Here is a 23317-nt window from a genome sequence, read left to right as displayed (position 1 = left end):
TCGATGAGCGCAAATCAACCTCTGGATATGCTTTCTTGCTGAATGGCGGGGCCATTTCGTGGTGTAGCAAGAAGCAGACTTGTAAATCCCTCTTGACCATGGAAGCAGAGTATGTGGCATGCTCAGCTGCGGTTCAAGAGGCTGTTTGGTTGAGGAGATTCCTTCAACATACTGGGATTGTGATGACATCCAAAGAGGCTGCCCTTGTCTATTGTGATAGTACGGCAGCTCTTAGCTATGGCAAGGACCCCAAGTATCATGGGAAGACCAAACATATACAGTTGAGATATCACTTTGTTAGAGACATTACATCAAGGAAGAGAGTTGTACTTAAGCACATATCTACTAGTCAGATGGTAGCTGACCCTCTTACCAAACCTATAGCCAAGGATGTTTTTATTTCTCATGTAAAATCCTTGGGCTTATGAGATTGTGACTTATTTTTGTACTTGAGACTTTCTTATTAATGAGTAATATGAGTTCATTCCAGCATTTATTTTTATTCACTTTCTGTGTGATTGTGTTTCTTCTAGCATAAAACAAGATATGTCAATAGGCAAGAGAATGGCTCACTCACATGAGCATTCGCCTCTGGCACCTTGGAGGCAAGTAGAGATGAGACGGATTGTGAATGACTTTGTGTAGGTCAATTCATAATCATGATGTTGCCTTGATTTGGAATCAAGATGAGTTTCTCTATTGTGAAGAGAATCAACATGAATGTTCCCACTATTCATGTTGCCTATAGGAGCTAGGTGCGAGTACTTTATGTGGCGCTAGGGTGGCGACAATAAAGAAACTCGGGTTAGGCGCAGGGGGTTGCGACTGGACTAAGACCTGTATGGTGTTGAGATGGACATACGTTCTATTGTATATAGAATGCTCCACCATAGCACGTATATCATACTATGTGTGCTTAGCTATCATTGGAAATGAGCGGATGGATCCCTGCTCCTCTCATTGTGTGAGTCCTGGACCTTATGGTCCATTAGTGTTCTTAGTGACTTTCGACGACATCATGAAATGAAGGGTTGATGTGGCTACTTTGGGGTGTTACCTAAGGTCATGATTGATTCGACTTAAAGGGGCACTACAGGGAAAGGAGTCAATCCTAAGTGTAGTGATGGTCTGGGGCGAAAGGAAAGGTTTGATTCAATCGCACCCTTAAAGTGTTTTTGGCGCCAACCGTATGTGTTACGTAGAGTGAACATTTTAAGGACAAGAAGGTGATCTCTCAGAGGGATCGAGTTCCCTTTAGTTTGGTGAGTTTGAATAAACCTAGGACACTGTGTTATACTAATGCTTATTTGATTTGTTTCTATGAATGATGTGCCATTCTGGCCTTCTGGGAAGGTTTCTAGTTTGGGGCTCACACGTGCAGGTATATCACCGGTCGCACAACCCATTTTTCCAGTATGACTTGTGGATATTAGTGTCTAGGACACAGGTGGTCTATGTATCCGGGATACATAGTGAAGAGATCAATATATATATATATATATATATATATATATATATATATATATATATATATATATATATATATATATATATATATATATATATATATATATATATATATATATCTGGGATATACATGTGTGTCTCGGGACACAAGAGGTCTATGTATCTGGGATACATAGCAGAGAGATTGAATATGTATATCTGGGATATACATGTGTGTCTGGGACACAAGAGATCTATGTATCTGGGATACATAGCAGAGAGATTGAATGTGTATATCTGGGATATACATGTGTGTCTGGGACACATTGAAAGATTATCACTTGCCCTTGTGCAAGTGGGAGCTGTTGGAATTTATTAATGTAATTAATAAATTAGTTGCCCAAGGGCAAATCTGGAAACTCACAATTAGGGCGGTTACAGAATATAGGTTATATATTTGTAACCACCGCATTAGTGATTACGAGTGTGATTGCATTACGTAAGTTTTCCAGAAACGGCGTCTCCCATCTCTCTCTCCCTTTTCTCCAAGAAAAGTAGGAAGGAGAAACCCTTTGGAGGTTTACTTCCTTTGCTTTAGATCACTATCCCATCCTTTCCACACGGCATTTGGGTTGTGGAAATACTTCCTTTTCCTTGTGATTGTGGAATCATCCCGGTAGAGATTTGGTGGTGGAACGAGAACGTGGATCCAGATCTAGACTTCCGCTGTGAATACTTCATAAAAGGGAAAGCGAATCCAGGTAAGGAATCTTTCCCCGTCAATTAATTGAATTGAACTATATATGGAGAATTACAAACAATAATATCTCAAGGGAGTGAATGTTTCGGACCTAAGGAGAAATCTACAAGGTTCCCTGCCACCGCTGCAGCAACAAACCCACTTGAAGATCCTCCAGGAATCTGATCTGGGAAAGAAGGATTAACAGGTGTTCCGTAGTGTATGTTTTCCCCATTGAGACTGCAATCAAAAACTAAAAGGCAACAAAATATTAAACACAAAACATGAACAGCTCTTCATCCCAGAAATTGTTCAAAAAAAAATAAAAATAAATGGAACATACTTGTAGGCCAATTCATCTAAGACGGTTTTACCAACAGATGTGGCACCAACATTCAGGAGAGTTGTAACAATGGGAGCAGTTGTTACAGCAGCCGAGTGGGTCTTGGCCCAATCCGGATGACCAAATCCAGTCACATACCCTTCAACATTAACTCTGTTTACACAAACCCAAAATTTCAAGACCAGTTTAGAAATTGCAAATAAATAGACAAGTTAAAGAAAAAATGAAAGAAGTCAAAAGAATAAACAAAGGGAGAAAAGAGTTAGGCATGTCTTTGAAAAATAAGGCCTTGAAGTTCAGTAGAAGCAGTTGGAGGAGTTAGTACGAATTTCTCCATGAAAGCTCCAAACGTTGGAACGAGTACCGAAACTATGGCTTCTTCTTGTTCAAGTTGCTGCTTCAGGCTACTTCTTCTTCTTCTCCGTCAGAGCCTCGATCGAAAGCTCAATACGAAGGTGTAACATGAAATCAGGATGTAACATGAAATCAGGTGTAAACTGAAAAACGTTGGAACGAGTTGGATTCTTGTTCAAGCTGCTGCTTATTCTTCTTCTCCAAGATGCAAGCTTCGATCGATATCAGATGTAACAAAGAAAAACGCTTCAAGAGAAAGAAGATTCTTGTTCAACCTGCTGCTTCTTTTTCTTCTTCTCCAAGATGCGTTAGAGCTTCTATCGATATCACGAAATGAGGTTTGGTTTCTTACAGATTGGGTTTTGTGCTTTTCAAAAGATTTTGAAAATCGTATATTTTGAAATTAAAATTTGAAATCGTATATACTGTTTTGGATTGTATATAAAACGTATCCCTCTCAATTGAGTCGAACCGTCCAACTTGAACCGTTGGGTTGTGCTGGACCGAACCATCAAACAGAACTGATGTTTTAAACAAGGATTTGAGTATTTAGGTTATTTAGGACGGCCGGCTTGACAGTCCTGCGCATTAATTACGCAGGACCTCAGCAAAATTGGTAAATATGTGAAAAAAAATATTGGAGGAGTATATTCCTCCACCCTAGCGGGGCCGGGGAGAGGATCCGACTCTCTATGGTGTAGTCACACGACTCACACCGTGAGGCTGGAATTTTAACCATGCTCCTTTTTAGGTTTGGCGTGTGGTCTTCCGGCGACCCAGAATCTGGAAACTTCGAAAATTACAAGAGAGCTTTCCTCGTTGGTACTCATAGGCTGAGATAGTCCGTGGGTAACAAATAGGCAAAGAAAGAAAATGGTGCTTTGGGAGATCACACTGGGAACGGCTTACTTTTTGGGGTTGAAACGAACATATATGCTTGCTCTTCAAGCTCCAACGTCTCCTTGTCGGCCCTAATCATCCTCAGATTCGCCAATTTCTTCACAAGTATGCACTTGCTTCCCTTTTCCGTCTGTTTATGTGATTTCTATCATCTCTCTGGTTTCTTCGTGATTGACTTATGCAGAAACATCAGCAGATGATCAATATAATGTCTGAAACGTTCAAAGTGATTGATTGATACGTTTTAATTTTAACTCTTTTTTTTCTTTTTTTTTTGCCGGGTGGAAGTTCCAATTTCTAGCTGCTTTAACCGTTCGTTTGCTTTTGAATTCATTGCTGGGATAAGCGCTTTAAAGGGATTAATTTGAGAGTACAATTTCTCTCCCTTTGATAGTAAGGCATGTCACCTTGCATGCTGGATTCCTTGATGTATAACCAAAGATGATAAAGTTTAATAGTTCGGGTTTGGAGAAATATGATGTCCTGGAATTGTTGGTTGGGATGATTCTAAATTTGTTATGTACAGTGGGCTTTTAGCGGAGAAATGATTTTGCTTTCGCTTTTTCTACTTTTATTTTTTTGTCAAGGCTGTTTTGGGATTTTTAGGCTTGATTGTGGTTTCTCATTCCATATTTTAGAGTTAGGGTGACGTAAACCAAGGAGGGGATGTATGAAACTTCAGATCTTTCCAGTCTTGGATAGATTTAGGGTTTTGGGTTTGGGCTGGATGGGTTTGATAGGCCATGGGAATCTCTAATTGGATAAATTTGACGGTCAACGGGATCAAAGAAGATTAGTTATCTTCCTAAATCCTTATGGGTGAGAAGGAAATAGTTGCAGCGTTGGTTAATGGGGAATTCTTGGGTGGATCTTTGAGAAGCTTTCCAAATCTTTTTTCTTATTTCTTGCGTTTTTTTTTTCTTCCTAGTTTGTCGCAAGAAACAGAGAAGCCAAGAGGGTGGGGGAGGGTTGTTGGGGTTATTGCAGGGATCTGGAGGCTGGGAATAGGTCTAGGGGAGTTGTAGGAAAGTGGGAGAGGAGGTTAGTTTGGGGGGAGGGAGGGTTCCTAGGTGGTTTACGAAGGTAGGGGGTGGGGATTCTGACTTGTGCAGGGGCAGAACAGGGGAAGGGAGGGCTGCAATGGGCTGTAGGGGTGCTGAACTTAGGATTGATCTGAGCTGAAATCTGCAGGTTGAAGACTAAAGTTGTTTGCTGGATTTGATGCTTGAATGCTGGATATGAGTGCTGGAATTGCAGAACTGAATTGAGAAGTCTTAAAATTAGAAACCTAGACAACTGCAGGGTCCCTCTCAAAAGACCCTGCCAATACCTCCTTGGCTGCAAACTGTCAATAATTTTATTCATCAAAACTGATTTCCCCTGTGGTAGGCATGGAATTTATATAGCCTTTACAAGACCCCAAAATAAAACTAAATTCAAAGGACCTAACTGACTAAACTTGCTCCTTACCAATACCACACTAGCTAACTCTGACTAAAATAAGAAACTTAATTGGGATTCTATAATCAAATTAGATACCCAACTGAAACACCCAATCAAATAAAAAGAAAAAGACAAAAAAGGACAAAAATACCCTAGAGGGGTTGCCTGGGCGTAGCGGCGCTAGTCCCTATTGTGGCTTTTGTTGGGCCTCATTTTGCTGTTCACATCATAGGGTTTGGAGGGGAGGTAGAGAAGGTGTAGGAGAAGGCAATTCCAAAAGGGTTTAGGGTTTTGGGAGTCATGAGGGTTTTGGGAGTCTTGAGAGTTTCAGTGGAACTAGGATTTGGGTTAAACTAGGGTTTGAGTTGGTCCGATTGGGTAGAGGGAATGTCCCTAGAATAGGGGAATGATGTTCCTAAATTTTGGGACAGATCTAATGGTTAGATTATTAGAGATCTAACCTTGAATTTAGGTCTAAGAAAAAGTCCGGTAGAAAAATTCAAAAGAAGTAGAAAAATGGTGATACGAGCGTTAGGGTATATTGTTTTAGGGTTTGGGAGGGTGGCTAAGGGTAGGGATTGGAAATGTCTGTACATACTTGTATAAGGTGTTCTTTGAAGAAGTTGCAGAAACTCATAAGCTTCAATGGCTTTCGCAAACTTAGAGAAGTAGAAATTCTGAAATTGTAAGAAACTAGAACTCTCAAACTCAGGTCTTGGGGCTCTCTCCCACGACTCTAAGTTTTCCTTAAATGGTGGTTTGTTTATTCATCATAATTTGATTTTTACATGAGGGGTGGCTCTCTTTATAGCCTTATGTTGAAGGAAATTTAAACTAGGACTCTGAAAGAAAGAGAGCCAACTTAAACTAAACTTAGGCATCGTTTGTTTGCGGAATATAAAGTGGGGTGGGAATAAGTCAACTTTTCTATGAAATCCCCTAGTATGGCTTGTTTGGTTCAATGGGGTGGAAAAATTTGCTAAAGTTGGCAGACAAGCTTCTTCAAATTAAGGAAGCTTGTCTGCTGATGTGGCATGCTACTTTTCCCACTCCATTCTTAGTGGAATTTTGTAGAAAAGTGAGGGAAACAACAAAAGTGGGACCCACATTTGTAACTTTTTCTACAAAATCCTTTCTTTTTCTTTCTTATTCCCCCATCCCACAACATATGGGTCCCACATGTTTATTTTTTCCACACATTTTTTTGCAAACAACTTAATAGTAACATGACTCAATAACCATGATGTGAGATTTCGTTGTGTTGCCACCTAACATAACCACCAAAACCCCGACATTTTGGTGAAATGTCGACAAAATTTGGGAATGTCTTGGTGGAAGTTTCCACCTCCTAGTTGGGGTGGGGTTATTAGAGAACATTTGGGCTGGTTTTTGGTGTCTAGCCTAATTTGAGGCCAATAAACACATTAGAAGTGTAGGCAAGTACATATTAGTGATCCCATCATCTGAATACTAAGTACTATGCCTTGGTGGATCCATACCATATTGATGCTCCCTTGTACTATATATCATGTTCTCCCCCAACTTATGTACATACTAGACCCATGAAATTCCTTGTTGATGGTTGTTAAGATAGTCTTGAATTGCAGCTCTGTAATGATCATCATCCATCGCCTTAAGAATTCCTGTATGAAGAAAATGAGAAGGGCCAAGGAATTTGCTCTTGTGGCTGTGGTGGTGCTGGTGCTGGTGGATATGGTATTACTATAGCCCCTCCAAATATGAACTCTGCAGCTGAGTTTGGCCCCGTGGTACTATGTTTATAGTGTCCATTACTGTAACCATGGTACAAACCATTGGAAGGGATACTCGTACCATAATGTCCATGAGCGGGAGGGACACCATAAGGACTATAGGCACCATGAGTAGATGTGGAGCTTATGGACTATTTAAGCTCATAGGTCCCATCGTGCCTGTGAAGCAGTCCGCCGGATCTGAAGGATGCAAAGTATTCACAAAAGAATTGTACGATCTGTATGATTGGGTGTCATTCTCATAACCATGTTTGTGGTGCTTCCGTTTCCCCTTCCCCTTGCCCTTCCGGCTGTAGGTTGTAGTATGACCTAAGGAAGAAATTTTGGTTAAAATTGGAATTTTAATCGAGGAAAAGGCCGAAAGTTTCGTCAAAACTTGTGATTTTTTTATTGAAGTTTTGAACTTCAATGTTGGGCCTCATATGGGCTCAAAATGATATGGATTCTTGCATACTACCTACTTCAAGCATTAATAAACACTATGGAACCATTAGTTTACCTAAAAAACCATTTAACCTTCAAGTGTATAGTATATATGAGAAGAAGTGGGAACGTTACCAATTACAAGTCTACTCGATTCTATGGCTCCCTCTTCCCTCTACACCCCATAGAATTGACAATACAAGTCCCATGATGTCAAATCTACTCTATTCCATGTTTCCTTCTTGCCTCTACACCTCATAGAAATGACAATACAAGTCCCATGATGTTTGTCCCATATAGTTGTCGACATAGTTAGAAACTACAGCTCTATATGTGACCTCGTCTACATGCTTAAGATGTCTTGATGGTGGGAAGTTGTGAATCTCCAGAGAAGGAACTGGTTCAACTACATATATAAAGGTTGGTGGTGGCTGTGGAATAGAGTCAAAGACCTGCTCAACAAATGAAGGAAGACTTGGTCGTCGGTAGGGGCAGCGACACCATAAGCTCCATATTGACAATAAGGTTCCAGTGGCTGACTCTGATAGTTGACAGTGGGAGGGACACCATAAACTCTGTAAACTCCATGACCATTAGCTCTAGTGGTGGCTGACCTTGAGTCTGATAACTAGGAGGGACACCATAAGGTCCATAACCATAAGCTCTATAAGTCGACTCAGTAGAACCAATACTCTCCACAACAATATTATATGAGGACTCTGCAGGCCTATCCCATTCGAATCCTCTAGAGGTGGAGTCTTTAGAATCATCTATGCTCATCGATCTTATTGATCCCACCAAGCTCCCCGCATCAGAAGGACGGTAAGACCTATATGATGCCATGTCCTCCGTGCTATATCCGTGCTGTCTCCCCTTCCCCTTCTTCAAATATGTCGGGGAAACATTTTTGCCTTAAGATGCATCTCCAATATTGTCTGAATCCTATGTCGCATGGTGAACTGACTCTCGCTTGTGGATCTCGGTAATGTAGTACTATATGTGATTGATCAAAACAGTAGCCAAATAGGAACTTTCACAGGGAATCCATTTCAAATTTGATTGACTTAAGATGAAACAAAATTCAGATGTGAAAGAAGGCTGAAACTAGAGTGGTATTATAAGGATAATAACATAACAATACTTGTTGAATAGAATTTCAAAACAGGGGCAGAACTATGATGAAGAAATTGAAGGGACAATATGAGGGAATTGAAAGTAACAATGTAACACCCGGCTTCACACCGCAAGGTGGATCGATTGGATCGAACACCAACCTGCCTTGATCTAACACAATGATTCTCCATAGAAAAGGAATGCTAACAAAGCAATTTGATTTTAATTAATGAGTTGTGTTTTTACCCTTTTACTTATATAAGTCTCTTTATATAGCATTCTAAAGAGAGATAAACATTAATTGTAACATCCAACCTCTAGCTAACACTTATCTATTAATAACTCAATTACTACCTAACTCTTGATAAAGGAAAACTCCTTTGACAATAAGTTCTTTTATTTTCATAGCACAACCCCTTTTATTGTCTTTTCAAGAACTAGACTTGGGCTTAGGTCTAAACCATGGAGATCAAAATATGTAGGCTAATTTTCTCCCGCCAAAGTAATCCAAGCCCATGAAACCATGGGCTGATTTTAACCCATTAAAACAGTCCTAGCCCATAAAAGCCATGGGTTGTTTTGGATCATATCCTTAGGCTTTGATGGACTTGACCATGGGGCTTTTCTCTTCCTTATATATGCTGTTGATTTTGCATCAACTCTCCTCGGCTTGAAAACATTCGTCTCCGACGAATGGAAGAATGATATGTGACGCTCATACCAAACGGGATCGAGTTTTTCGAGATTATTAGCATGAATCCAAGTCCTACCATGTCGTGGACGATTCTTCCATTTGAACTCACCATTGCCTTGCTTTAAGCATTTGGTAATAGGTGCCATGATTATAATGAAGTTTCAAATGACTCTCCTGTAAGACGATGCAAGTCGATGGAAATTACGAACTTCAGTGATGGTCCTTGGGTTAAGCCACTCGATGATGCTTCTTATTTTCTCTAGATCAGCTTAATGCCCTTGTGTCATAACCCTCATAAAGGTGCTAGGTGCATTTGTTAGACCAAAAAGCATGACTTTCTGTTTGAATAGTCCATCCCTGGTTTTGAAGACAGTCTTCCATTCGTCTTTAGGCCTAATACAGATTTGATGATAGCCACTTCTGAGGCCCAATTTAGAAAAGCTCTTAGCCTCGAACATCATGTCTAACATGACATCAAACCGCGGTATAGGAAACCTATACTCGACTGTAAGTTTATTGATTGCTCGACTATTTACACACTTACGCCATGAGTCGTCCTTCTTTGGAGTGAGTAATGTTGGTACAACACATGGACTTAAGCTCTCCTAAATGAATCCTTTATGTAGCAACTTATCCACCTGTCGTTTGAATTCATTGTGCTCAGCTAGGTTGAGGTGATAGGCCGGTGGGTTTGGTAACACCGAACCTCTATACCAAATCAGTGGCATGTAGAATGTCATGCATAAGAGGTAGTTCATTAGGCAACTCATCAAGAACCACCTCAGAAAAATTAGAAAGTAACTCTTTGATAGGTGGAGGGAATGTCACCTTAGGTTGAGGGGTAACTTCTTTGTAACAAAAGCCAATGCCAGCCCTGTGTCATGCCTAGTGTGAATGAACTCTTGGTGTTCAAGCTTAACCTTTTGAGAGTCACCAATATGCTTATTAAATCTAGGTTGTTGTCTAGTAAAATAACTTCGTATGTGCTCTTTGAGGGTTGGTAGCACAACTGGAATCCTTTGGGGCCCTCTCCATGTATTCAACTAGGGTAGGAAAGTAGGCTATAGAGTGAGTTGGCTGGGATTCTTCACCAAGTGGAGGGTGTGGAGCATAAGTAGTGGCAACAACTTTAGCCTCCATTGCTGAGAGTCTCTCTTCAACTTGCTTATGGCTTGTAGTGATTTGGTTGCTCAATTGTTGCAACATCCTCATCATTGTTGCCATTGGGTCCATCGGATTGGATGATCCAAAATTTTGACTCCCGATCATGGTTTTCTTCAATTGCCTGTCAAATTTTCATCAAACTGATCAAGATTAGTTCCTGTGACCATGAAGATGATTTTGGCCCAGCAAAAAATCGAAATTTTCAGGTTTTGACCGAAATTTCAGTGGAAACCTAGTACTATTTTTGAAATTTCGACCCTAGTTTTCGGCCTTATATCACCCTTCATTTCATCTGATTTCTTGCCTTCTACCTATTTGAAGTGTAATGAATACAATGGAACTAGTATTTTGTCCTAAAAACCACTCAAAAGTTATCATTCAAGTATACTAACAAATGATTGGTTCCGACAAGTACAAACTGTATTGCATACATGCATAGAATTATCAGCGTAGTTGAATTGTTTGATAGAATGCTTGTATATACAAGAAGTCAACAGAATACAATGACCAACTAGATCAAGTGATAGTGTCTCACATGTATTAAGTTCATGCCCATATATCACATATACATATGTATTTTGAAATTTAGAAATAGTTTTTAAAAGCAGAAATTAAAAAGATAGTTACAATAATCACAATATAAGTTTAACAACACACAATCATAGATCAATAGTCCTAGATTAAACTTAAATTAGTTTCAAAGCAATACAAGATCATTTGAGGCTTGAAGAAAACAAAAATGAAAAAAATGGGAAGTCTGAAGAGTTTCCTTTGTAGTTTGGACTTAGGCCCATGAATAGCTATTGTGGCTTAAAAGGTATTTGAAGGCAAAAAAGGAGCAACAAAGGTGTTTAGCCTCTTCTACTCCCCTTGTGACCCTCGTTTTTCATTCTACCGCTAAGATCAATAGCCTCCGCAACCTTCAACCCTCTATTTGGCATTTTTCTCATGGTTCGGTGAGAAACGGCTGCTGCAACTAATCGATCACAACCATCAGCCACTTCCTGCGCATTTACCTGCGCTTGATCGATGTGGTGCTGCCATTCCTCCTCTCCAAGAACCGATGCAGATTCGATATGAAGAAAATTTTCATCCTTCCAGTTACCGAGTTCGATAACCAGCGCTTGTGACTGTTTTTCATCCTTCTAGTTACCGAAGTCGATAACCAGCGCCTTCTTGAAGTTCTTCCAGGTAAAGTTAGACCAAGCTCTTTCGTATACCCAATCTAATGTGTCTCCTTCCAAGTGTTGAAGAACTATGCCCAACCACTGCTCTTCCTCGATTTGGTTCTCCCAACAGAACAACAGAATCTCTAGAATCCATATCTGAACTTCTCCTTCACCAGAAAACGAAGGCAGTGCCATTACCTCCCTGGGATCGTGTCGGCTTTGATACCAAGTTGATAGGACCCTCTTAAAGCTGAACTTGTCTTTCCCTCAAATCAGTAAAATAAAGCAGTGATTACCTAGATTCACGAATGAAGAACATTAATATAGCAGAGAATTGGCTGTCATTCCATTAACATCATTAAGACATTCATACAAGGATTGATACAAACCCAGATTCTCTTCATCTGATAACCAGTTCTTGGAATAATAAAATAAACGAAACTAAGCTGCAAACAATCTCCACACAAGACCATTCCCTTACCTGAGAGGCTCCCTCTCCCCGTAAGCTCAGCTTGCTGTTCCCTTTCCTTTCCCCCCAGAGGTCTTCCCTCTCCCACAAGCACTTGCTTGTATCTTTTCTCCTCCCCCTTTCTCTCGCTCACTCTCTGGATATATTCCCCCCCTCCAGCCTGCGTAACAAACTCTTACTCTCTTAACCAATGTCCTTTTGCCACCTGGACTGTCATTTCTGTCCCTTTGCCCATAACAGAATGGTGGTGGCTGTCCACTAAGGGATTGCCACTTGTCCTCTCCCTTTCCCTTGTTTAACCTTGTGTTTGTATACCTGAATAAAAAGGGGCTTATCAAATTCTATTGTCATTATTGGGGTATTAGTTTCTATTTTCAGTTTAGAGAGTTTGTATTTTGTGTGAAGCTTTAGCCAAGCTATAATAGGTCACTTCATAGCATTAATAGAGGAGATTTTTGGGGAAACAGGTTTGTGCCCTGGTAGCCTCAGGTATAAAGTCCATGGAAACTGCTGAGATAGCTTTGGGTGAGAGACCTAGGGCTAAGATAGCCCATCCCTTAGCTCCCCTTCTTTTTATCCTTTTGTGTTCTTTCTTATGTGTGAAAAAAAGATCTGGTTAGTAAATTTTGTCTTCATTATTATATTGATCCCGGTTACAAATTCCAATAGATCTCCTGCTGGTTTATCTGGTTTTGGGTTGACTTTCACATTACAAACCCTACATTCAATCCCTGTAGCACTTGATCCAAGGTCCAGCCCCAAATTCCCATTCTAAACCCTAATTGCACCATAGATTGCATTTCCAAGACAGGAAAGCAAACTCTAATTTGCTTGTATTTCAAATTCGGCATGCAGATGAACTTCTTGTGCAAAACCATATACTTTCACTAATAGCTTCACCGTCATCCACTTGACCAAACCCAACATTGAAACACTAACCTTAACCAAACAAACCTAAGTGGACCCAACACCCAAGTTAGCCTACTTAAATATTATATTTCATACAAGATACCGTGTAATTTACCCCTAGTCGATCTCTTTCAATGTTGGGCCACATCAGATATTCTAGAAGTTTGAATGAAATATTTGCATGGGTTCCATGTATTTTTTTTGTGGAGAGGAGGTTGTTTAGAAGAATTGCCAAACCCCAAGTCCACACTTTGAGCCCTAATTTCACCAAATATTCCATTTTCAAAACTGGACCCTAATATGCTTGTATTTCAAATTGGCATTCAAAGAAACCTCTTGTGCAATACCGTATACTTTCACTAATAGCTTCCCCGTTATTCACTTGACCAAAGCCAACATCGAAACCCTACACTCAACCATACACAGCCTTAAGTGGACCCAATGCCCAATTTTAGCCTACCCAAGTATTATATTTCATACAAGATGTTTTGTAATTTACCCTTAGAGGAGGTTGTTTAGAAGAAGAATATAAGTCTATAACATTGTGTTCAATCTACTCCCAATTTAGTTTGTAAATTTTGGTAATTGGCCTTGATTTGTCCTCAATATGATGCAGATCCAGCTCCTATTTGGGTTTATTTTCCTTGAAATAGTCCTATGGTTAGATTCTATAGGGCTCCGTTGGTTTACTTGCTAATGGGACTCCCCTACTAAAATATGAGTAGCTAAGTTGCATTATTTAGGCTTATTTAATTAGTCCAGAGATCGACCATGGTTCATTTTGGTTCAGTTTAGTTTGTCATGTGACCACTTAAATCGGTCACATTACATATGAGTCATTAGTTCATTTTTTGGTTACTTGAAGCCTCCACACATGGGAGACTTGCAATTATGCTCTTCTTGAAGTAGTATTTCACCTTGGCCTTATCTTTGTATCTGATCTCTTCTTTCCTGCTCCACGCTGATCAGGTTTGGTGATCTAACCAGGCCCTGCCCCCACAAAGCCCATCAAAGATTGAACCAAGAACCAAGCCCAATTGGGCGCACTAAAGCCGAACCCTCAGAAGGTACTTTGGTTTTCTCTGCACTCCCGTTGAACACTAAAAGGGTCCAGTAATTTCCCTGATATTTTTAGGAGTCCATCTACCTTTTGTTTTTTTAATTAGACTAGTAGTTAGAGTCCTGGTCAGAGTTGGGAGTCCTTGTTCAAATCAATTTTCAAGTAGGATTCCTTCTAGATGGTAGTTATTAATTTTGTATGTTATTTTTTGATCTAGGAGATCTTTAGAAAACTCCTTTTTAATTTGTTATTGACTTGTTGGGGTTTGTAAAGGGAATCCCATTCTAAAGAGGATTCCCTAGTTCGAGTATGACTTTATTTCCTAATTAGAAATAGTCCTAGTGTCACTCCGTCGATGTGATGAGGCTATAATAAGACCCTCGTACCTTGTATTGAGATTAGTTTGGATTAATAAAATTGAGATTATTGATGGAATTGGAGTCGTGGGTTCCAAGAGGGATGCCCATGGCTGAGTATGAGTTTATTTCCTAATTAGATATAGTCCTAGTGTCACTTCGTCAATGTAATGAGGCTATAATAAGACCCTCATACCTTGTATTGAGATTAGTTGGATTAATATAATTGAGATTCTTGATGGAATTGGAGTCGTGGGTTCCAAGAGGTATGCCCATGGCTGAGTGTGTTCAACCTTCACTCCTTGCGGCAGCCTTGTGACAGCACCATCATCAAGTTAGAGTGAACCACTCCACTCTCCCACAAGTGACTACAATCCCCTGCCCCATTCCCAACCCAATTCACCTCCCTAACCCCACCGCAAGCTTCCCCTTCTCCCTCTCCTCCTTGCAGCAGCAGCAGCACCCTACCCTCTTTCTGAACCCTAGAAACCTTTCACCCCTTTCACCCCTAGGATCGCACCTCTCCTCTCTCTTTTCCTACCTCTAAAATTCTATCCAGTCCCTTGAATTTGCAGAATTTTCTGTACTTCATCTTCTTCCTTAAACCCTAAGACCCTAAACCTACGAAAAACCCAGTATCTCCCTAACCCCTAACCCTTCTAGTACTAGTATTCCTAACCCCTGCTCTACCTTAGATCCCAACCCTAGCCCTAGCTAAGAGTCGTAAACCCTATAGGAGACCCAATTTTACTCAGGAAAAATTATGCAATTGCAGATTGTTTAAAACAGAATAATTCTCTCAAGTTTGCAGACCTAATCCTAGCCTAAACATAATCCTAGACTTACCCACTCCTAGATCCAAGCATTGGGAATGCAATCAAACCTATCTGCAGAGTTCCTTGATAGTTTTGACTCTGATTTGGCTGCTGTCCACTGAGTTTCAACCCAAAACAGTGAGTATCCAAGCCCTAAATTTGCTGCTGGTTCACTTAAGAGGGTCCTGAGGACTGGTCCAGACCCTGGGTTACATCATCTGGAGGGCGAATTCAGCTTTTCATCCATGAGTCAAACAGGTTCCACTGGCTAGGAGGCTCTTTGTTTTTGAGTTAGTTTGTCACCTACTACAAAGTAGGAGTCTGAGGAGTTGTTTAGTTAGTTGCTTGTTAGAAATCTTTCCCATAAGCATTTAAATTGTTTAAGCCTTGCTTATTAGCTCCATTGTAGGAGTGTAATAGATATACTGATTAAAAGAATTCAAGTTGCTTTCCCAGCCTTTTGACTGTTGCCCTTTGGTTGCTCTTGGACACAATCGTTGAGTTCAGGAATCCGTTGTTGGACATTGGGTTTGGATCCCTCTAGCTCTGTTTGGCTGTTGCCATCCTTAATTTGTCGAGCAGGTGAAGACTTTGCAAACATCAATCGAGGCTGAAGATCAAGTACCTCTTTCCCCTTCCTCTTTCTCAAAACCACCTCCACCCTGTGAATGCTTGTGCACGAGAACAATTGTTCTGTTACTTCCATCCCCCTTCTTCCATTAAACCTGCATCTCATTCTATTACTGATCTTTCATTCTATCATAATACATTCATCACTTTGAACCATCTGTTTCACCTTTGCATTGCCCTCACAGCAGTCTTTCCTACCAGACCATCTTCTCTTCTATAACACTGTCCTCCATTAAACCTAAAGCTACCCTGAAATCTGCAACTTTACTTTCCCCTCACTGCATAGTCTTCCCTCTTTTGGTGGACAGCTTCATCACCTCACCCATTGACTTGATCTATGCCCAAGCCAAACTTCCATTCCATACCCCATTGATTAGCCTCTCTTACTGTTGCCAACTATCCTAAAATTTAGGACTTCAATTCCACCATCAGAATCCTCTCAAATTGGGATCGAACCCTCCCCACTCTGCCTGTCAAGCCTTTTAAACCCCTTCTATTGTGTTTACTACAGATTATAAACCGGAGCTATCCCTTGCTCTTCTTTTGAAATCCTGGCTGAACTGATCCTTTGGTAGGTTACATGCATTATGATACTCCTATAACCCCAACCCTGCTAGGGGACATATGTTATATGATTTTGACATCGAGAAACTTGGCTTTTGATACTTTGGGTCAGTGGTGATGCAACTCTATGCTGTAGCCTTGTTTCAGTGTCCATCATAATTGTTCTGACTGTACTGGAAAGTTTCCCAAAGCTTGATTAGATTTTCTAAGAACCTCAAGTACACTTGGGACGCATGGATAGGTTGTAATTCAAACAATGCTTGCGCTTTTTGTGCAGTGGCATTTTCCACACTTTAATTAGACTTGGTATTTTACTTCTATTAAGTTCCTCTGTGCTTCTTTTCTTTGTTTTACTTAGTTGATTTGACCATACATTCATTCATTAAGCAGTCCTCGGTAAAAGAAGGCTGGAAAAAACAGATCAAGATGGGAGCATCTAACTCAGCTGTGAGGGAATGGTCTGCTGTTGTGACAAATAAGGGCTGAAGGCGATGGGATTGTTTGAAGGCATTACCGGTCTTAGCAAGGACTCCCAGCGTGGCCATTCTGGCTTGACTATTGTGTTTTGGGCATTCCATTCCCAAGGCTTCACAACTAGCTCTCTGGGCAACTTCGGCTGCATCTATTTGGAGATCAGAGCCAGCCACCTCAGTGATTAGCTTAATGTAAACCAGGGCCAAAAAAAGGCCCCTCCAGAAAAAACATAAAAGGATGGTGATTGGTTAGAAAAGAAATCGGCAAAGCCTTGCCTCGCCACAAACATCGAACCGCAAATCCCTCATATTGATGATTCTAGGCTTCTCGAACTCGTAACGTAGTTGATTTGACCATATATTCATAGTTATTACAGGCACCTGCAACCTATAATGTTGGTCACTGTTGACTTATTGTTCCAGAAAATTGGTTCTTGGATACAAATATTGTAGTTGGCAATTGGCATTTGCCAATGCAACCAGACATGCCGAAAGTGTGTAATCTGCACATATATCTTCTGCTTTATATTGTTATCCAGTGGTCCCAGTAGAGGCTTTCTCATCAATTTAATCTGGAGTCACAGTTTGTTATTTCATTACTGTATTCATTATAAATCCATGGTTACCATAGTTTGATAGGATTTAAGACGGTTGAGGTTGAAGCTGATTTTCTTCTTTTGGAATTGACAACAAAACTGTTCCTTGGCCAGGAGAACGCGTGTTGCTTTTGATTTAGCAGTCCGGGTTCATAAAAACATACAACAGAGAGACTTAGAAGCTGGTCGGAACCTTGCAAATTGGATCCTTAGGTGGCTTAATCACAAGAAACCATCTGCTCAGATCTGTGGACCTCTTGCAAACCCATCCAGTGTTGGCTACAGGATCAAGTCTGTCACCAACTCATCCAACCATCAGCCACCTGGGTGCATCCAAAGATTTCGTAGCAGAATTATAAAGAGGGGAACTTTTGGACGCCTCACGACATCAACATATGTATGGCCTAAATCATTCCCTACTCTGTCAACAATGTTGCTTCCATTGAGATCCACTGGTGCAAATATCCAGTACAGGAACTTCTGCTTCTCTGGACCTTATTTGCCGGGACCAAACCATGGAAAAGGCAGATCTGAGGGGGTTATTCGGAAGGACATAATGCAGTGGATGCTGCAAAATTGAATAGAAGGTCTGCCAAGATTCTGATTGTGCTGCTTTTGTAAATACTTCCTTTCATTCCCAGTCCTGAGAACTTGACTCCGCAGGTATGAAAAATAACATGGTATTTCTGGAAGAACTGCATGCCATTGGAACAACATTTAATTGTTTTTTCTTTTTGTTTCACATGACATTCAGCCAATGACTTGTTAAGTGTGTTGAAGAGTAGAATAAGATGCTAATGCATTCTTCCCTCGTCAGTTCCCTTCAGACGGTTACAGTTTTAACTACAAGACATTTTTGATAGCTTAGAAGATAAAACTGGAGGTTGGAGGCTGCTTTAGACATTAAGATTTGGTTTCCTGGTTTTGTTTTTCTTCTTGGTTTTTATTGCTGGGGCCTGGGGGTGGGGTAGGGGAAGGGGCAAGGCAAAGAGAGAGGAAAGATGTAGGGTAGGGCAGGGTTTGTTTTGCATATTAAAGGGCTGATGGCATCTTGGGAGAGTAAGAAAAAAGATTGAGGATTGATGTGGTACGATGTCGACTTCAGGTTTGGATCTCTTTCTGGAAACAGTAAATAAATTGTTTTTTTATCAAGAAATTGAATTGTTTTGGTTTCATCAAATTTGAAATGTTTCAAAATGGTATCTATCTGTCAATTTTGGTGAATATATTGTTGATTCAGATTGGTGCTGCACTGTTTCTGTTCACACCATATGGTGATTTTGGTTCCGTACATGACCAAATGACATTTACCTAGAGTTGGGTTGGGTGGCTTTTTGTAAAAATTAATATTGTCCCTCCTAGCATAGTCCTGACCTTGACGTTGACCCTAATTTTGTCTGGTCAGGCTGAACCTAGTCAAACACTTGACCTTGACCCTGAACCTGGTCTTGACTTCGGTCTTTGTCTTGTCCGTGACCCTGATCTTTGCCTTAACCTTAATCACAATACAATGAAACAATGCGTAATTTCAAATAATTGCTTACAATTACTAAAAATATCTTACATAATGATAGGGCAAGCTAGCATGCTTGGTTAAACACTTGACTTGTATCCAAGCGCCTCTAATCTGCCGAGGGCCAGACTTTTGAACTTGAACTTTTTTTGGGGTATAGGTGAGTTTGGCCATCAGGTTTGAAATTGCACCTCAGCATCTGCCTTTGTTATTATCGCATGCTCAGTTATACTGGACTTCGGCCATCAGGGTATGTTGTCTCAACATTTAAGTTCGATTATCTACTATGCTTGGTGTGCGTGGTTAGATCCTGTAATGCTTACAGTTAAAATAAATGGGTGAGTTAACAGAACCTAATCGTTTAGTAAAATGATTTACAAGTTTCAAATATTTTTTTTTGTGGGTGGTGGTAAACAGTCTCCTTTTAGTTTTGAAACCAATGCACTGATGATTTCACTGAAATATTTCTTTTCTCTGAATGAGTATAATGTGTGCTTAGTTGATACGGAGGAAATATGATCGAATCGGGTTCATACTCGGTTTGACCCTCGACCCCGGTCGAGACGGAGGGAATCGACTCGCTTCCGAGCGATTCGGATCCAGAAGATAGCTTGCTGAGGAAGAAAACTAAATCAGCTACAGGCACGCCTTAATCCGATTTATGGATTAGGTTAATTACCCTAATGACGGCAGGCACAAATTGGCAGCTGTCACTTATCATTATCGAAGGGATAATCATCGAATAACCTGGAGGTTATCTCAAGAGTCCTCTACTAGTTCAAACTAGTAGAAGTCTATCGCTCAACGGATCTAACTGTTAAGATCCAACGACTACCCGAAGAAGGCTCGAGTGCATCCAACGAAGGAGATTCGAAGGTACACTCTATATAAACCTTACTTGCCTACGAGGTGAGAGGGACTCAGATCCACATACACACTGGTAGACGTAAACTATCAGAGGCTTACGATCTAGATCACTTTCCCCGTTTTTCCTTAGCTCTGTGCTTCTAGCAGAGCCGTTTGTGATTAAGTTCATCAACTGACTTAGCCTTCGGAGGTGGACTGCCGACCCTAGTGGTCGGGCCACGTCTGACGATTTCGTTTTGCAAGTCATCACAAGGAGATCTAAGGGCTGAGCAGATTTTGGACGCATCATTTGGCGCCGTCTGTGGGAAAGACTTGTAAAGCCATGGTGACTAGATCGGCAGCAGCCGCTGTACAGCGCAATACTGGTGTTCAAATTCCTGGGGAGAATAACCCAGATATTCCCCAGAGAAGTCTACCACCTCTTGAGGTAGATGGTGGTCAGGGAGGACATAATCCTCCAGAGACATTCCAAGATCAATTGAATCAGGTAAAGATTCAACTCTTGGAGGTGAGTCAAGCACTCTGCGTGCTCACCAGACGAGTGATATTACCACAAGAACCTGATCATCGCGATTCAGGGAGGCGTGCATTGCCACGTGATCAAAGATTAACTGAAGATCGCAATTTCGGTCAGAACTTTCGTGAAGGTGACCGAGGGCTTAGGAGGATTGACGATCAACCTAGGCGGGACGATCGGTTTGACAGATCACAGGATAGTACGACCGATTCAAATACAAGGTTGGATACAGGGGTGAGAACTCGCTCATCGACTGTTAGACGAACCGTTCATGATGATCGAGCAGTTCGCGATGAGCGGAATGTTCGTGACGGACGGGCGGTTCGTGATGATCGGATAGCTCGTGAAGATCGTGTTGTTTGAGGTCGTGATCATAATGCTGAAGATCACTCGACTCATATTGGTCAGGAATTGGCCAACATCAATAAAAAAAACTAGGGCAGTTGGCTAGGGGAAGGATAACCGAGGATATTTATTCAGTTATTTGGAAGACCCCTTTTGCCGAGCCAATTGCGGGATATCAGTTTCCCCATAACTTCCGTTTACCTACCTTTTCTACATTCGATGGCTCCAAAGATCCTATGGCCCACATTGGCTATTATCAACAGACCATGGCAGTTGCAGGTAATTCTGATGAAATTCTCTGTAGGGTTTTTGGTTCATCTTTAACCGGAGCAGCACAAAAGTGGTTTTTGAACCTCCTATCTAGAAGGATCGTAAACTTTGATGAGTTGGCGCGCAAATTCATAAGGCGTCTCCAGAGTGGAATCCAGGTCAAGAAAACGGAAGAAACCTTGTTTACCATCAGACAAGGAAAGAGCGAATCGATCAGAGAGTATCTGAAAAGATTCAACAGAGTAACGATGGAGATAGAGAATTTGGATGAGCAAGTAGCTAAAACTGCTCTATTCACTGGACTCACTAATCGAAGACTCCTGGAGTTATTACTATAGGATATGCCTGCAACTTATGCTGAGTTGGTACAGAGATGCCAGAAGCAGACTAAAGTCATGGAGATCTTAGATACGCGCCAGGGAGACAACAAAGCCTCCACTAAGGAACAGAAGGCTCTTAAGCAAAAGCAGAAGCCAAAGAAGAATGTTCGCGATCGGGTTGGAAAACCTCAGGCCTGGCGGCAGAGATCTCCCGGTAAAAATGAGTATACTCCATTGAATGCTCCTCGGGCTGATATTCTGAATATCATCAAAAGGCGAAATATTTTGAAGTGGCCACCCAAAATTCCTTTGAAGCCTAGAGAGCAGCAGGATCGAGAAAAATATTGCCGATTCCACAAGGATTATGGTCATTATACTAATAACTGTCGTCATCTAAAAGCACATATTGAGAGATTAATATCTCAGGGACATTTGTCCAATTTTGTTAGCAGAAGAAAGGAGGAGCCATGTGAGCCACGCGAGGCTGCCCCTAAAAGAGATCGTTCGGTTAGTTCAGAAAGATCGAAGGAGGCTCTGAAGTCTAAGAAAGGCAAGGAGGTGATTGATGCTACTCGATCACCAATCCTTACAATTTTCGGAGGTCCAAAACCCGAATCACTCCAGAGGTTAAAGACAAAATCTAAATTTGTCGGAACCGGAGAGACGCAGAAGCGGAAGATGCCTAACGGTGAAGATTCTATCACCTTTGGCGAGGAGGATGAAAGAGGCATTTGTCTACCTCACGATGATGCCATAGTCATCAAGGTAGAGATTGCGTGCCGTGAAGTGCATAGAGTTTTGGTTGATACAGGGTCTGCAGCTGACCTAATTTCTTATGAAGTGTATCAAAAGCTGAGGGTGGATGAGGACTTGATGGAGCCTTCATCCACGCATTTATATGGCTTTGCAGGATCATCTGCAATAGCGGAAGGATCTGTCCAGTTGGACTTATCTATTGGAAGTTTTCCCAAGGAGGCGACCGTCCGAATCAATTTTTTGGTGGTTCGGGAACTGCCAGCTTATAATGTTATCCTCAAACGACCATCTTTGTCCAAGATAGGTGCTATTGTTTTGACGAAACACTTGAAGATAAAATTCCCGACTGACATGGGAATTGGTTAAGTTTCCTCTGACTAGAGGATCTCTCGGCAATGTTATGTTGCCTATTTAAAAGACAAGGAAGGCCAAAGAAAGGTGACTGCCCTACCTATAGAAATTCGAGATGATCGGGAAGAAGCATAAATGCAAAGGTCCGAGCCAGTGGAAAAGCTGGAACAAATCCAACTGTGTAACGAGGATAAGAAAAAGATTACTTATATCGGGTCTGAGCAGCTGGAGGAATTCAAAGATGAGTTGAAGTTTTTTCTTCAACAGAATAGTGACATATTCGCATGGTCTGCCGAAGACATGCTAGGAATTGATCGAGCCATCGCAGAGCATAAGCTCTGGATAGATCCCAAGGTGAAACCAATTATCTAGAAAATGATAAATTTCTCCATTGAAAAATACGAGGCCATTCGGGGCGAAGTTGAAAAACTAAAGAATTCTGGTTTCATAGAACCAATTGAATGCCCAACTTGGTTAGCCAACGTGATAATGGTAAAAAAGACAAATGGGAAGTGGAGGATGTGTACAGACTACACAAACCTTAACAAGGCTTGTCCTAAAGATTGCTATACGTTGCCTCGGATTGATCTCTTGATAGATGCAACTGCAGGATAAAAAATAGTGCGATCTGCAGCTTCAATCCACGATTTCGGTGTTCTCTTGGTTGATCTATGATGAACGCCTACACATACTGCTCGAAGACCGAGGTATGACACTATTTTGCCCATTTTGGTAATACTAAACCCAATATCAGCCATTTTCGTTGAATGGAAATTGCCGTGGCTATTTTCGTAACCTTAAAGCCAAAACTGGCTAATCTCATAATTTTTCAAATAAAACAAAATCAATCAAATACTGTTTGGACGATTGAGATAAAACCAGAAAGGTGTCAATCAGATAATGTTGGACAAATTTGCCAATGGAGGAGTAGTAGGATGGTTAGGAA

At 41.0% G+C, this 23317-nt stretch overlaps 1 protein-coding gene across 1 annotated transcript; it reads left to right on the top strand.

Moving 5' to 3' along the window:
• Positions 1-3563: 3563 nt before the first annotated feature.
• On the top strand, positions 3564-23196 carry LOC149012143 (uncharacterized). Its single transcript, XM_089158803.1, has 2 exons — positions 3564-3887; positions 17547-23196. The coding sequence occupies exon 2, from the start codon at positions 21286-21288 to the stop codon at positions 22384-22386; it is 1101 nt and encodes a 366-aa protein (XP_089014929.1). The 5' UTR covers positions 3564-3887; positions 17547-21285; the 3' UTR covers positions 22387-23196.
• The last annotated feature ends 121 nt before the right edge of the window (positions 23197-23317 follow it).

Source organism: Hakea prostrata, chromosome 6, assembly GCF_041222555.1.
Source record: "Hakea prostrata isolate BN-2017 chromosome 6, UWA_Hpros_2, whole genome shotgun sequence".
NCBI lineage: Eukaryota > Viridiplantae > Streptophyta > Magnoliopsida > Proteales > Proteaceae > Hakea > Hakea prostrata.
The sequence above is the reverse complement of the archived record's forward strand: the minus strand, read 5'-3'. Positions and strand labels throughout refer to the sequence as shown.